Source organism: Oncorhynchus gorbuscha, linkage group LG19 (genome assembly GCF_021184085.1).
Source record: "Oncorhynchus gorbuscha isolate QuinsamMale2020 ecotype Even-year linkage group LG19, OgorEven_v1.0, whole genome shotgun sequence".
NCBI lineage: Eukaryota > Metazoa > Chordata > Actinopteri > Salmoniformes > Salmonidae > Oncorhynchus > Oncorhynchus gorbuscha.
The window spans coordinates 41,658,572-41,674,413 of record NC_060191.1 but is presented as its reverse complement, the minus strand read 5'-3'; the positions used below and the strand labels follow the sequence as shown (position 1 = coordinate 41,674,413).

The 15,842-nt window shown below is 44.1% G+C and overlaps 2 protein-coding genes across 14 annotated transcripts; both read left to right on the top strand.

Moving 5' to 3' along the window:
* The first annotated feature begins 35 nt into the window (after positions 1-35).
* On the top strand, positions 36-6,701 carry LOC124005389 (serine/arginine-rich splicing factor 7-like). Of its 10 annotated transcripts, none has more exons than XR_006833611.1 (9): positions 36-250; positions 787-1,015; positions 1,223-1,405; positions 3,352-3,420; positions 3,492-3,533; positions 3,735-3,779; positions 3,888-3,968; positions 4,235-5,130; positions 6,279-6,701. XR_006833611.1 is itself a non-coding variant. In XM_046314600.1 (8 exons), exons 2-8 carry the CDS (start codon positions 795-797, stop codon positions 6,328-6,330), a joined length of 741 nt encoding a protein of 246 aa, XP_046170556.1. In that variant the 5' UTR covers positions 36-250; positions 787-794; the 3' UTR covers positions 6,331-6,701. The 10 variants fall into 10 exon arrangements, 8 of the variants coding, with proteins under 8 accessions (XP_046170556.1, XP_046170553.1, XP_046170554.1 ...); XR_006833610.1 differs by having other exon boundaries at positions 3,882-3,968; XM_046314600.1 differs by lacking the exon at positions 4,235-5,130 and having other exon boundaries at positions 3,495-3,533; positions 3,888-4,019.
* A 230-nt stretch (positions 6,702-6,931) lies between these two features.
* On the top strand, positions 6,932-15,810 carry LOC124005388 (heterogeneous nuclear ribonucleoprotein L-like). 4 transcript variants are annotated; one of them, XM_046314593.1, is made up of 14 exons: positions 6,932-7,293; positions 8,994-9,112; positions 9,518-9,755; positions 9,848-9,933; positions 10,306-10,402; positions 10,506-10,578; positions 13,223-13,258; positions 13,684-13,752; positions 14,056-14,327; positions 14,423-14,544; positions 14,691-14,892; positions 15,000-15,057; positions 15,147-15,254; positions 15,363-15,810. In XM_046314593.1, exons 1-14 carry the CDS (start codon positions 7,219-7,221, stop codon positions 15,419-15,421), a joined length of 1,614 nt encoding a protein of 537 aa, XP_046170549.1. In that variant the 5' UTR covers positions 6,932-7,218; the 3' UTR covers positions 15,422-15,810. The 4 variants fall into 4 exon arrangements, with proteins under 4 accessions (XP_046170549.1, XP_046170548.1, XP_046170551.1 ...); XM_046314592.1 differs by having other exon boundaries at positions 13,681-13,752; XM_046314595.1 differs by lacking the exon at positions 13,223-13,258.
* The last annotated feature ends 32 nt before the right edge of the window (positions 15,811-15,842 follow it).

The window sequence follows — 15,842 nt, the reverse complement described above, 5'->3', positions numbered from 1 at the left end:
AGACGTCTCTCAAACCTGTATGTCAGAAAAACAACACATGACCTCACTGTTGTGGGCCACATTACTGCGCAAGTGCATCACTGCACGGGTAGTCTAACAGAACAGTGAATGTTTGTTGGCTAGTGAAGAATTTGAAATCCTGTAAAATAAGTAATCAAAATAAGAAATAATTTAAGACATTTCGCCCATGTTTTATTTCTGTAAATTGAGCAGAGACTGATAAATCAATCGCGGAGCTGTGGGGATAAAGGTAAACGTGCGGACGCCATTGTTACTTGAAATCGAATCTAGTGTAGCTAGCTAGTTTTATAAGGAAGATGTAACGTTATTTTACTAGCTGTATCGTCTATGGTTAATTTGAGTGTCACTGGCGATAAAATGTCTAGCAACACTATAATAAGGAAGAAACATTAAAATTGCGAGCTTGGGTGTATCCATTACGCCGTTTCCGTTGCAAAACGTTTCTTAAATGAAAGCAAATTGAACGAAACAGTGATGGACCTACCTGAATGTGTCCAATAGAAACTCTTATTTTGCTCTGCTAGCTTCCGTTTAAGAACCAAACGGTAAACGGTATCCGTAATGAATACACCCATGGCTAGCTAGTTTTTTTGCCTGCTAACGTTACGCCCCGGTAGCTTGTATTTATAGCTAATGTTAGCTAGCTATGCTATTTATATTAGTATCTAGTTAGCTTCATACTCTCAAGCACAGCTCAATTTGAACTAACTATAGCTAATTAACTGGTTCATTTAGGATGTTGACAGTTTCTCCCTATTTCCTCAGGTGGGAAGATGTCATATCACTCGTCTTCTCACAGCTCTTCGCCTAACACCGATTGCAAGGTCTATGTTGGGGATTTCGTCAACGGTGCTGCTAAGGCTGAGCTAGAGCGGGCGTTCAGTTACTATGGCCCTTTACGCAGCGTTTGGGTGGCCAGGCCCGCATGTTTCGCCTTTGTGGAGTATGAGGATGCCCGTGACGCAGAGGACGCAGTTAAAGGCATGGATGGGAAGTAAGTAACTTTATATTGACCTACACATCTAACAGCCCATAATGTTTTCACATCAGTTTATACATATTTTAGTTGAAGTGGTGTGTGTTCTGTTTTGGGATATTAATTTTTGTAATTCAGGCCATAATCTTGCAGATGTTGCCCAGTATTACATGTTTTCTTTCATACCCTATTATCACTATATTCTGCCCTCTCTCCCTACCTTAGGGTGCTGTGCGGCTCTCGGATCCATGTGGAGCTGTCCACTGGCATGTCACGTAAAACCAAACATGACCCCCCCAGCCGTCACCACTTTGACTCTCAAGACTGCTGCTACCATTGTGGGGACAGGGGCCACTATGCTTACGACTGCTACCGTTTCAGCAGGAGGGGTGGAGGTCGTCGGAGCAGGTATTCTTCTTGCCCAATATCTGCTGGCTGCCTCTGATATACAGCCAGTAGCAGTCATAATTCTGCAAAGTTTTCCCTTTATACAACATTGTTCTTACTACATCGCAGTAATAATCAGCTTGAGAAAAATGTCACTATGTTATTGAGAAACAATTATGCACAGACAATATGCTGACCTGGTTGGATTCGTCTCAACTGCTGAGGGGCAATGCTGTCCTCTTTATACACTGCGCAAAAAAATAAAGGGAAAACTAAAATAACACATCCTATATCTGAATGAATTAAATATTTTTATTAAATAATTTTTTCTTTACATAGTTGAATGTGCTGTCAAATCACACAAATTATCAATGGAAATCAAATTCATCAACCCATGGAGGACTGGATTTGGAGTAACACTCAAGATTAAAGTGGAAAACCACACTACAGTTTGATGTAATGTCCTTAAAACATGTCAAAATGTGTGGCCTACCAGTGCCTGTATGACCTCCCTACAACGCCTGGGCATGCTCCTGATGAGGTGGCGGATGGTCTCCTGAGGGATCTCCTCCCAGACCTGGACTAAAGCATCCGCCAACTCCTGGACAGTCTGTGGTGCAACGTGGCGTTGGTGGATGGAGCGAGACATGATGTCCCAGATGTGCTCAATTGGATTCAGGTCTGGGGAACGGACGGGCCAGTCCATAGCATCAATGCCTTCCGCTTGCAGGAACTGCTGACACACTCCAGCCACATGATGTCTAGCATTGTCTTGCATTAGGAGGAACCCAGGGCCAACCGCACCAGCATATGATCAAGGGGTCTGAGGAGGAACTCATCTCGGTACCTAATGGCAGTCAGGCTACCTCTGGCGAGCACATGGAGGGCTGTGCGTCCCCACAAAGAAATGCCACCCCACACCATGACTGACCCACCGCCAAACCGGTCATGCTGGAGGATGTTGCAGGCAGCAGAACGTTCTCCACGTCGTCTCCAGACTGTCACTGTCACATGTGCTCAGTGTGAACCTGCTTTCATGTGTGAAGAGCACAGGGCGCCAGTGGTGAATTTGCCAATCTTGGTGTTCTCTGGCAAATGCCAAACCTCCTGCACAGTGTTGGGCTGTAAGCACAACCCCTACCTGTGGAGGTCGGACCCTCATGGAGTCTGTTTCTGACCGTTTGAGCAGACACATGCACATTTGTGGCCTGCTGGAGGTCATTTTGCAGGGCTCTGGCAGTGCTCCTCCTTGCACAAAGGCGGAGGTAGCGGTCCTGCTGCTGGGTTGTTGCGCTCCTACGGCCTCCTCCACATCTCCTGATGTACTGGCCTGTCTCCTGGTAGCGCCTCCATGCTCTGGACACTACGCTGACAGACACAGCAAACCTACTCGCCACAGCTCGCATTGATGTGCCATCCTGGATAAGCTGCACTACCTGAGCCACTTGTGTGGGTTGTAGACTCTGTCTCATGCTACCACTAGAGTGAAAGCACCGCCAGCATTCAAAAGTGACCAAAACATCAGCCAGGAAGCATAGGAACAGAGGAGTGGTCTGTGGTTATCACCTGCAGAACCACTCCTTTATTGGGGGTGTCTTGCTAATTGCCTATAATTTCCACCTGTTGTCTATTCCATTTGCACAACAGCATGTGAAATTTATTGTCAATCAGTGTTGCTTTCTAAGTGGACAGTTTGATTTCACAGAAGTGTGATTGACTTGGAGTTACATTGTGTTTAAGTGTTCCCTTTATTTTTTTTGAGCAGTGTATTTCAATACTGTGGTAATATATCAGAGCAGGGGTCCATAAACTTTTTCAGCTTGAGACCCAAATGAGAAATTGACTGTCCTCCTGTGAGCCAAATTGTCCTCCAATCCAAATTAAGTCGAAATAGTGTGTGATTATACATGTATTTTCACAGAAAAACCCTTTATTAGAGACATCACAGCCTGTTTCCTGTATTCCAGATCACGGTCTCGTTCCGAATCCAGGTCACGTGGCAGCCGTTATCGATCCCGTTCCCGCAGCAATGACCGGTAAGTAAACAGAGTTTTTGCTACTGTCATTCAAACCTGTGCTGATTACTGATCTCTCTCCTACAACACAGCAGCAGGCACCGCTCCCCATCTTATCCCAAACATCGGAAGAGGTAATTGTCTACGGTTCATTTTGCATGCTGATGACATTGCATTTTTCTTATTGTCATAGGAAGTATAGTCTACATTTCTATTCTGAGCAAACCTGTTGTTCCTGCAAATGTATTCATATGATTGTTTTCATTTAATTTATCTATTAGCTTCAAAACAGGTCATTTTCTTGAAACACTTAACTCTTCCCACTTCCATATTAGGTCCGGCTCCCCTGTGTGGTCCAAGTCCAGGACATCTGTTAGGAGGTAAACCACTTGTGTATTACAGTTGCACAATAATTTCCTCCTGTCTATGGATCCCATCTGAAGTTGGGGTGCCTGTGTTTTTGCTCCCATGTTTTTTTGCAGTCGTTCTCGGTCCGGGTCCCGGGCCAGAGGGCGCTCTGCGTCCCGCTCTCTCTCCAGATCCCGCTCTCCCAGCCATAAGAGGAATAGGTTAGCTCTCTGCCTCGTCAACCCATACCTTCACAGCTGCTCCTGTACTGTGTAAATGCCATGACTTAAAATTATCTTCTTTGCCTTGTAGCCCATATTGTACAATACTGCTAATTATACTTAATTTGGATGATTTGGAATATTGTTTTGCAAATGTGCTGGAAGCCCCCCTGCCCCCCCCCCTCCCTCTTTTAATCACATTTTTCAGAGATGACACTCCACATTCACTCAGCTTAAGTTTAGGTATATTGCTATCTGTTAAACAGGGCTAGGTGTGATCAGGTAAGTCGTGGGTAGCTGCCCCCTCAGACCAGCCTCCACCCGAAGTCTGCGGAGTCGACCTTCCAGAACGCACAGAGTGACAACTCATCAGAGAGATGGCTGCTGCTGGAGATGGGGAGGGGAAAGAAATAGTCAGGGACTCTAACACACCCCAAGCTAGAGTGAGGAAACCCCCCTCCCCCTTTATCTTTTCCAAATACCTGATTTTAATGTTCTTTTCTCTTGGAGGTCCCTCTCCTAGAATGACCAGGCCAGACCTTGATTAGCTTCAGAGAGTTGCACACTATATTCTGAGAAACAGAGGCTGTTTGGGTGACAGCTGGGGAAGCGGGGCTCTTCTCTTTTCTCTTCTCCCTCAGATCCGGCCTCAATTTGATTGGCTTCAGAGGGCGAGAGAACCTCAAACCCAAAATAGAAATCTGTCGTGATCAGACTCCAGTGACCAATCGCATCAGGCCTTTTTTTAAAGAGTGTGGGGAGTCGACTGACTGCAGAAGCACTGACCAGGGTCATCCTTGCTGTGTTAAAGTCCTCCCTGAGGGTGAAAAGGGCTGACCAGAAATCAGCTTGCGCCGCGCTGTTTAAAGAGGTCGCCTGATGAACGTTCTGACGAGACACATCATCCTACGCGCGTACACACATTTGTTCCACCCACCACACTCCCTCCCAGAACCCACGCACCACAGACTTGAACGCTGAGCCGAGTTCAGTCGACAAGTTAAGGCCCCTTCCCTACCGAGCCCGGCCTCTTGCTTAGCTTTTGAGAGGGTGAGAAAGGATAGCTGACAAGAGATCAGACTTCAAGACCCTCCGAGTGTTTCTTCGAGTTCTAGAATCCGTCGCTACTCTGTACATGTTGTTTCTGCCACTGTCTCCAAAGGTAATGAAAATCCAAGAGTAATGTCATTCATGATCAGAACGTAGACGTATAGTCTGATACTCCCTAACATACTGTACACTAACATTCAACTATACAGAGCATGCACTGTCCAAATCCACAGGTGTGTGTGTCTGTCTGTGGGTGGGTATATGAGTGTTAAATATTATCTTTGGAGACATATTATCCTGGGTGTAGTGATAAGTGTAGGATTTTTTTTTAGGGGGGATGTAGATACTGTATATTAGGTCAACCTATTTGAATGTTTCCACTGTTCCCTTGGGTTTTAAATAATTGTCTGCACATAGGTAATAGTTTACCATATCGAGGTAGGATTCTAAAGACGTGTGCTTGCAGAAGGCAAGTTTATTTTATTTGGTCAGTGTTTGTTTTGGGTTTTGGGTGCAATTCTTTGTTCAGCTTTTAAAACATCCCAGTCTCAACACCCAGCGCCTTCATTTCCTTGACCTATGGTACTTTCACTTGTTGATTTAATTATGCAAAATTAGGGTACCCCTCCCTACATGTTATAATTAGTGGATGTTGGTGGTATCCAGTGTAGCTGTAATGTGTTGTATTTATAACGTGTCCTGACCAAGGCAAACTGGTGCATTATGGGCAGTAGTGGAAAAAGTACCCAATTGTCATACTTGAGTAAAAGTAAAGAGACCTTCATAGAAAATGACTTGGATAGCCAGGGGCAAGCTCCAACACTGACATAATTTACAAACGAAGCATGTGTTTAGTGAGTCTGCCAGATCAGAGGCAGAAGGGATGACCAGGGTTGTTCTCTTGATAAGTGTGTGAATTAGAACATTATTCTGTCCTCCTAAGCATTCAAAATGTAATGAGTACTCTGATGTCAGGTAAAATGTAGTAAAAAAAGTACATAATTTTATTTGGGAATGGAGTGAAGTGAAAGTTGTCAAAAATATAAATAGTGAAGTACAGATACCACTTATAAAAATACTTGAAAATACTACTTAAGTACTTTACACCACTGATTATGGGCCAGCAGAGTTGGAGCTGTGATTGGTTCTGAGATGGGTGCTGGGCTAGTTGAGTGGACAAGATGGGTGCTGACTGGGCTGCCTGTTGATTGGACATGCTCTGTCTGCCCTGTTCTTACACCATTCTCTTGTCTGTTTCAGTCGTTCCAGATCTCCAAGCCAGAAAAAGAGCCCCACCCCAGGGGAAGATTGATTTGAAGACTAAACCTGTCCCCATCCCCCTCCAACCAACTGGCTTTAGCCTTGCAGCTATTTGTTTTGTCTTTGTTCCCTGCATTGATTAGAATCTAGCCCTACCTTTCTGATGCTGTATAATTACACTACAGGATTAGTTTCATATCTAACCATGCATCCCTTACATGATGTCACATTCCTAAAATGGCTATTGTGTGTCAAAACAGTTCAAATAGCTAATTTCAGAAGTGGGATTTGTGAACCAGAACTTTGTTATTTCCTATCTACTATATTCAGCGTGGCATTGCGTTAATGAGCTGTAAGATACTTTAAATGTTGCTTTCCCTTTTTTATGACACTGGCAGATTTTGGAATAAATCGACACATTAATTCAGTATTATTCTTTTGAACATTGGGAACATCTACAGAATGTGTCTTACATGGAGATGTTTTATAGTGAAAATGGAAATGACATGTATGTTTGCCATGAGAAATGGTTTGCAGTCAATCAAGTTTTCATTTTCAAACTTATACCCCACCTAATGCGTCGTACATAAAAACAGCCCTTAGCTGTGGTATATTTGTAATCTTGGCTCTTTTCAACCTTGCTGATTAAAGTCCATTCTCAAAAAGCTGTAACCACCTAGTTCACTCGCCTGAAATGAAAATGTATTTATTGTAGAAATAAAGATTATCTTAACTTTTTTTTTTTTTTTACAGATAACAGATCAATACAGTAGTAGTGGTTTGAGCTCTAAGATAAATTGGTGATGGCGTTATTGACGTGCCTTTTAGGCCAATTGGAAACCGCAGCGGACTCTTCAAGGCGGGCCCATGTGTGTCTTTTTCAATACTTTCCCGTCCATTTCATACGGTCGCTGCTACCAACCTTATTAACTGGGACAACATGGCTATGGCAGGCCGTTATTACGAAGGCGGCAGGGCAACGAAAAGACTAAAAACCAACGACGGAATGACAACGGTAAATAATGAATGCTGATTTCTGTGATATAACAAAATGCATTTAAGCACATGCATTGAAATGTACTCTTTAAATAACACAATCTCACATACTCATGACGCGGCGTTTGAAAAGAAAATATTGCACCCAGCAACGTTAGCTAGCTCGCTTTCCCTTGTTCCACGATGTTACTTTTTTTTGTGAATTACCTTTCGTTCTGTTATGTTTAGCTTAAATTGTCCGTGGACTAAACATATCTCAATGTAGTTAGTTAGCTAACTGGCTAGCTAGTTCTGTTTTTCCAACAATTGTCTAGCTAACGTTAGCTGGCCTTTTTTTCCGTTTGAATGAATGGGTGTAATTCAGGCCACGCCACAAATCATGCGGGAGCTAACATTAGCTAGCGGTAGCGTTATTGCTTTGTTCTAGCTTAGCGGTGTCGTTTTGCCAAGCAACGAACACGAGTGGATGTGTTCAATTGAAATAAACCTAGTAAGATGCATTACTGACTCGTTCTTTGATGTAGCCGGTAACTAGTTAGCGAGCTAATTAGTTTGCTACTTTACCCAGTCACAATGTTAACATTCTCGAAATACACCTTATCGGGGGCCATGTTCTCGTAATATTAGGGATAACAAAATACATTTCCTCACTAATATTCCCAACAGTTTAAGCTGAATAGTTACCCCTACTTCATGACATTTCGTCTGGTAGTGTTAATCTTTCCCGCAAAGGTGAATAAAATAGAATGGATTGTAATTACACATTAATTGCTGTCCAACTCTATGATGAAGTTTGAACTCCACCAACGGAGTTTAGCAGAGCAGGCTTTGTGGAATTCAGCTCTGACTAAGTTTTTTATTTTATCTAACAAGGATAGTTAGTTAATAACAAATTGTTATTCGGTTCAACTCGGGCTCCCGAGTGGTGCAGCGGTCTAAGGCGCTTCATATCAGTGCTAGAGACGTCACTACAGACACCCTGGTTCGAATCCAGTTTAACCTCTGTGGTTGCGTGCCTTTGTCGAAATTCATACGTTAAAAACGTAAAATAACGTAACAATCACCGGCTTTCGTTGAGATTCAATGGACACAGTCGGTGGTTGTATTTGGTTAACGTTTATTGGATTATTATGGATTTCAGCACGCAACAGCACAGGGCATGGCTACCAGGTAAGCCTTTCATAATTTTTATTTTTAAATATTGACCTTGGATGAATCAATGTAGTCGGTGCTGAATTATTATGCAAAGCCTGGTCTACTCAACTCATTTCACCGTGTAGTTGAGTTTAGTCAGCTAGTTACATACATTGGACTCCTCAATTCTTATAAAGCATGCTATGAGCTAAACGGGAAACATGAGTTTATTGCTTGAATTATTTTTTTTAACTAGGCAAGTCAGCTAAGAAATAATTATTATTTAAAATGTCGGCCTCCTGCAGGGACAGGGGCTGGGATTAGAAATAAAATAAATAAACATAGGACAAAACACACATCACGACAAGACACCACAACACTACATAAAGAGAGACCTAAGAGGACAACAGCATAGCAGCATCATAATACATGGTACAAACACTATTAGACACAGTCAACGGCACAAAGGGACAAGAAGGCAGAGACAACAATGCATTGTGAGAAGCAGCCACAACTGTCAGTAAGTGTCCATGATTGAGTCATTGAATGAATAGATGGAGATAATGGGCCTGTTCTTTTTTGCAGGAGGGCTATGATGACCCACATAAGACCCTTCCTTCACCAGTTGTGCATGTGCGTGGCTTGGTGGACGGCATTACGGAGGCTGACCTTGTGGAGGCTCTGCAGGAGTTTGGAGCTATTAGGTGATGAATATGCACATTGAGTAACTGTCTGCTTTAAAAAATATCTGCATGTTTCTTCTTCACGACAACGGGGAAATGGCTCGGGCAGAAGCAGACTCCTACCCAGGCTACTTCACTTACAATGCAACCATTTATAGTTGGTTACTGTTAAATCAGTGGTAGCTATCTTTACCTCAGAGGAGCTTCTGGGTGCGCAGGCTTGTGTTCTAACACAATTGATTCAGCTGATGTTCCCGATGAGCAACTAGAATCCGGTGGGTGGGAATGCTGAAACAAAATCCAGCTCGTCCAGAAGCACTCCAGGGAGGCTAGGTCACCTCTGGTCTGTAAGCAAAGCAAGTAAAGAAACGGTGTCCTCTTGACTTGGTTATGCGTCCTCCATTAATATAACTGTTTTGTTTACAGCTATGTGGTGGTTATGCCCAAGAAGCGTCAAGCCCTGGTTGAGTACGAGGATCTGAATGGGTCGTGTACTGCTGTGACGTATGCCAATGACAACCAGATCTACATTTCCGGGCACCCAGCCTTTGTCAACTACTCCACCAGCCAGAAGATCTCCCGGCCAGGCGACCCGGACGATTCTAGAAGTGTCAACAATGTGCTACTTCTCACCATCATGAACCCAATCTACCCCGTTACCACGGTAAAGTGCGGGCGACCTCTACCTAACCTGTTGATTCTGTTGTGCTGTGTACTTCAATATTATTTCTGATTATGTGAATTACTTGTCTACAGGATGTGCTCTACACGGTCTGCAATAACTGCGGCCCTGTCCAGAGGATTGTCATCTTCCGGAAGAATGGTGTTCAGGCCATGGTGGAATATCCTTTGCCGCAAATTGTTTGTTGAAAATGTAGGTATTTTGTGAAACAGTTGCATGCTCTCTGGTAATCCTGGGTGAAACTAAAACTTCTTGAATTTTAAATTGACATACTGTCTCTACATACCATGTCAAGCCATCTGCATTCTGGAACATGTCATTTGTTTGTAGCACATACTGTATGTGATGATTGATAGACTATTTACCTGAATTCTTCATGTATATTTAATTATTAAATAATTAATTATTAGCACAAAGACTTGTAAACAAGGGCTTGTGCAATAAGCGCTGGAATTACCAGAACATGTTATGTCTGCGCGAGGTGCTGTTCTCAGAACTGTAGTCTGCATGTCCTTTCCTTGACTCCCAACACGTTTGATTCGGTGCAGAGTGCACAGAGGGCGAAGGCCTCCCTCAACGGGGCAGACATCTACTCTGGCTGCTGCACCCTGAAGATCGAATATGCCAAGGTAGAGGAACATGCACATCCATAGCGCTGAAGAGCTTCTAGTGTTCCATGAAATGGACTTAGAAAAATGCTTTGATGGAATTCATTTGTATATTCTCCCACAGCCAACTCGTCTCAATGTGTTCAAGAATGACCAGGACACTTGGGACTACACCAACCCCAACCTGAGTGGTCAAGGTAACGCATACAGCCATCTGTGGTCCTTGCTGACACTACCAGCACCCTTACTGCCACTGTGGGGGAGGGAAGGGGGGTTGGGTGGTAGACCTTCAAGGGTAATGCCACTGAGCACAGGAAGTGCTCTTTTAACCAGCTCAATATCCAACTCCTTCAAATGGTCGTTGGGCTGGGTTGGTATCTTTCTCACCAGCTGTAATATTGGTTTAGCGAATTAACTCTTGTCTTGGGCTCCATTTCAGTGGCATTATAACTGAAGTGATGATGCACTGTCCGTCGCACAGCTAGACACGCTAGGGATGAAAGGAGCAGCTGAATGGCCAGATATTCTTCACTTGAGACTAGTTATTGCTCAAGGCTTTTACTTGTACACCTATTTAGGAAAAATGCATGTAAAAAAGTGACCTCCTTAACCCAGTGCTATCAGATCTAATGGTAAGTGGGCACTATGGGTACCAAATCAAGGTCCCGTGAGTTCTTGCATGCATCTTTTCTAGTTTGGCGATGATTGACTTGCAACCGAAGCTTGGGAAAGTAATAAAACTACCCGATGAAGCGGTCATTTTTTTTGCTCATTCATTGTGAGGGAAGGAAGCATTCTAGAATGTTGCTTGTAAATCTCACCACTGAGCCATTCATGTCGTACATTCTTGTCTGAATATCTGCTTGGTGGCTTCTCAGCAGTGTCTGATACAGTGACATTATGCCTGTGTAAAAATATACTTATACATACTGAGTGATCTGTATTATTTTTGCCATGGCAACCAATCTCATGCAGTCCATGGATGCATCAAGTTGTAAGACTAGACAGCCTGAGCATAGATACCCACTTGAGTCTCTTGTGAAGCTGGGTCTATTGACAGCCAATTGCTAATTTCATTCCCAGTGCACTTGCCAATGTTTAGATCTGTTCATCTATACAGGCTACTTTAAGCATAGACTATACTGCAAAACAAAAGCCAGTCTAGCTTCTCGCCGGAACACCTTGGAGCAGCACATTTCCATATATGCATCGGAGACACATTGTTGCCATCAACACTACTCTCAACACCACCTCAACCTCACCGCTCCTACGTCAATAAGGACACATCCACTTGCAACCGCATAGCTCCAAAGCCACGAAGACATCCCCTATACCTTTTCTATGGCATGACACATTTTCCATGGGGGGTTTGGTTGCTAGTACATTGGCACTAAGCTGTGCTTTCCACACCCTTCCAGTTTTGAGACCCCAGCAAGACATGCCTGACACATTGAAACACGCCATCACCCAGATCTCACCTGCGAGTCATCACCTGATACACATCCACAGGAGACCCACCTTATAAAGACAACATCCAGAGACCCGTAGTGACGAGCATGCTCACACAAACACAAAACAGATGAACCATACTGATACAAACCAGTTGCTCAAGACTACACAGCACCTGTCCTGTTCTCTGTACCTGCCTGTCTTTGGTGGTGCAGGTGGTTTTGCTCTCTTGTGCCCTGCTCCTGGTGTTTAACATATCAAACACTACTCAAAACCCTCCACCCCTGTTGCCGCACTGACTCCATAGATGATTCGCACCGTCACTGTCAGGCTGTAGCCAGTCACATGGGAAGGAATACAACAGACAACTGATGAAGACACTACAAACATGAACAAGCATACGCACATTCAGACAGGCCATATTTTTCTCCCCATATATGCATACCTCATGGATTCGGGTGTTCCGTTTTGCCTCTTCTCCCCCCCCCCCCTCCTTTCCTCCCTCTACTGTTCTTGCAACATGCATCCCTGTCTAGTTTCTCCATCTTTTTCTGAATGCAGCTCTTTTGTGGAAATTTGACCTTTTTTAGTACCTGTGTAACACCTTCCATGTGACGCAGGTCTGGAAATTTGCGCCTAATGAGGACCAGGTCTGAAATGTGCCAAATTGCTGCTTTACGGCCTGCCATTGGCGTGTGTTCGATAAGACACTTGGAGAGTGGACCACCAACCACAATGGAAATTGCCACAAAAAAAGGGGCAGAAATGCGACTAAGGTGGAAATGTTCATCCAAAGAAGAGTGGAGTGAAAGGATGAAATGAACACGGAGAGAAGTAATGGACCCACTGCCAAATAACAGCCTGTGTCTCCAGCCTCAATCTTTGTCCCCCAATATATCCATGCTGTAAGTAAACTGATCCCCAGTTTGTTACACAACACATGTTCCATTTCTTACACTCGGGATGTCTTCAAAAATATATTGATATTGTCGTCCTTGAAGGTATTTTTGTTATTTTTCTGTCTTTATATGGTGTTCCACTCCCCCTGTTCTCAGTGACACCATATTTCCCCTTGGAGGGGACTTGTGCTTTCCCTGTGGGCATTTTGTCTTCTGTTGAATAACTTGTCTGAATAAAGCTGGTGTTTGGGTGGCTCTCCACTAGCATTTTAATTTTTCGAGACTTGTAGGTAGAATTGAAATGTGACGTATTTGTATATCCTAGTTACGGTATGGAGATAATGGACTGAATGTATTAAAATAGTAGAATGTTGAAACGGTCTGATTTTAAGTGCACCAGTGATGCTTTTCTGAATTTTTATCAACTATCCATGTGGGTGAATGTGTTCAATCTGGCCTGAATTTAATGTGTATGAGATGTGTACCTGTACAGATGCAGAAGCTGATGGCAATGGGAGCAATGCTGGAGGTGTGTTTGCAGATTTCTGTTGGCTTCATTCTCACCCACCTCGTTCTCCCTTATACCATGTGCTAAAACGTTTAAAATTGAGGATTTATCTAGAGTTCAGGATTGTTTACATGTTAGCATTTGTTAATTCATTCTGAGCTGTAGTAATAAGTTTGTTGCTTTAAAATTCATTTTGTCATAGAAACTGTCCAACCTTTGGCATCAAAATGCTATGACTGAAGCAGCAGTAGATATGCTATGGAGATGTTTTTGTTCAGTGGTTAGTGTGCTTTCTCTAGATGTGGAGGTCGTCTTGTGTGCTCTCCTTAATTCTAATTGAACATCCGCTACTGCGCTGCGTTATCCTGTTTCCTTCCAAATGATCTATCGCTCTTCCTCCCCTCTTTTTCCTTCCTCTGCCTCCTGCCTTCATCACCTCTCAGAAGATGGGAGTGCCAACCCCAACAAGCGTGTGAGAGCGCCGGCTCTGCTGGGAGACCACCCTCCAGAGTACGGTAAGGCTTTAGGCCCAGGGGGGGTCGCACACGGGCTGGCCCTTTTTGTAGTGCTCTCCTCACCCAAAATTCACCTGCAACGTGCAGGTGGTAGGTCAAAATGTATGACTAAAAATGGGTACCCCACAGTGGCAGCGAAGTGGTGTGGTACATTTTCTTAGCTCACCTAATGGAATGTGCCAACCTTTAATCAAAACCAAATGTTTTCGTCATGGTGAAATTGACCACTTCTTTGGCATGTCTACCCTTTATCCCTATCAAGCCATGTTTCCTGTTTGAGCCTGTGGTCCCTTGTGTTCCCAGCTGGTGGTTACCATGGATATGATGAAAGCGGTTATGGTGCCCCGCCCCCCCCACACTACAGCGAGGGCCGTCGCATGGGTCCTCCCATGAGGGGGCGAGGGGGGGCACACAGCTACGGTGGGGGACCTGGCTACGGCCCTCCCCCTCCACCCCCTGGCGAGTACAGTGCCCACGCAGACTCTCCTGTAGTCATGGTCTACGGTCTGGAGCCTGCCAAGATGAATGCAGATAAGGTGTTCAACGTTTTCTGTCTCTATGGCAATGTGGAGCGGGTAAGTGTGGAGGGAAAGGGGGCAAGCCATATCTGTTATTTCCACAAGAGCCTGCTGGTATTGAGTGACTCCATATATCTGGTCCCCTACCTCAGGTGAAGTTTATGAAGAGTAAGCCAGGAGCAGCCATGGTGGAGATGGGAGACTGTTACGCTGTGGATCGGGCCATCACTCACCTCAACAACAACTTCCTGTTTGGACAGAAGCTCAACGTCTGGTAAGATGTATATCTGAAATGCCTGTTCATTCAGTGCCTTGTCATGTAAAGATGGTGCTTAATCGTATTCGCTGCCTCTTGCCATAACAAGTGACTGTTCTGTGAGGCTTGTACAAGTTCTGTCTCGTGTTCTTTTCCCTTTGTAGTGTGTCTAAGCAGCAGGCCATCATGCCCGGTCAGTCTTACGAGCTGGAGGACGGCAGCACCAGCTTTAAGGATTTCCACGGCTCCCGCAACAACCGCTTCACCTCCCCAGAACAGGCTGCCAAGAACCGCATTCAGCACCCCAGCAGCGTCCTGCACTTCTTCAACGCCCAGCCAGACTCGTCTGTAGAGATTTTCACTCAGGTGAGTCCCAAAGCATGCTGATGAACCATTGTATGTAGGGAGCAGTGAAATAAAGACCCAATGTGCCTACAAAACCAATCAATTGACCGCTGCCTTGTTGTTTTCAGATCTGTGAAGAGGTTTCTGTCAAAGTCCCTGCAAACATCAAACTTTTCACAGGAAAGAGTAAGTGTACATTTTAATGTAATTTTGAAACCACATACTATTTGGTATGCACGACAGTGGTGCTAAACTGACTTGGGCTGTCTTATTAGGTGCAGGTCCAGGTGAACGCAGCTCTTCAGGGCTGTTGGAGTGGGAGTCGATCAACGACGCCATGGAGGCCTTGTCCATGATAAACCACTACCAGATGAAGAACGCAAGTAAGTGTTTAAGCACTAAGCCTATATATAAAGTAATTTCACTGTTTACTCAAATGGTGTAGGTTGGTGATTGCTGTTTTCTAATAGCTTCCGTCTTTGTCTCTTCAGCTGGGCCGTACCCATACACCCTCAAGCTGTGCTTTTCCACCGCTCAGCATGCAACCTAAACAGCCACCACAATCATGGACAATGTTCCACATCAAACCATCGTCCCAACAGTCTTCACCCCTATTTTGACCATGTCTGTTTTAGGCAGTTAATGAGTTTGTCCGCAGTCATATCGGTTTGTCCTTGATATTGAGCTCATAAAAGCGAGTTGTGTGAACTGGTAAAGTAGGTTGTTTTTATTCCTGATGGATGAAATATGTAAAGGCTTTTGTATAAGTATTGTTTTGCATATTTTATTACTCCGTGTGTTTGTTGTTGTATCTCTTCCTGCTCAGTACCATGCCTCTACAAGTCTGTATTTTGAGGAAGGAGTGTTTTATTTGGTTGGAAAACATCAATTTCAAGAAATGTATCTTTTGAGAGCCCTCAATAAAGGAACTTTATTCCAGATTGCCAGTTAACAATTTGGTTGTTCAATTA

Bases quoted from the DNA above. Each gene is read 5' to 3' on its own strand.
- LOC124005389 (XM_046314596.1), top strand. From the start codon at position 795: ATGTCATATCACTCGTCTTCTCACAGCTCTTCGCCTAACACCGATTGC. The intron at 1,406-3,351 runs GTATTCTTCTTG...CCTGTATTCCAG, and splicing joins GGTGGAGGTCGTCGGAGCAG to ATCACGGTCTCGTTCCGAAT. The intron at 3,421-3,491 runs GTAAGTAAACAG...CCTACAACACAG, and splicing joins CGTTCCCGCAGCAATGACCG to CAGCAGGCACCGCTCCCCAT.
- LOC124005388 (XM_046314592.1), top strand. From the start codon at position 7,219: ATGGCTATGGCAGGCCGTTATTACGAAGGCGGCAGGGCAACGAAAAGA. The intron at 9,934-10,305 runs ATATCCTTTGCC...GACTCCCAACAC, and splicing joins GGTGTTCAGGCCATGGTGGA to GTTTGATTCGGTGCAGAGTG. The intron at 14,328-14,422 runs GTAAGTGTGGAG...CCCCTACCTCAG, and splicing joins TCTATGGCAATGTGGAGCGG to GTGAAGTTTATGAAGAGTAA.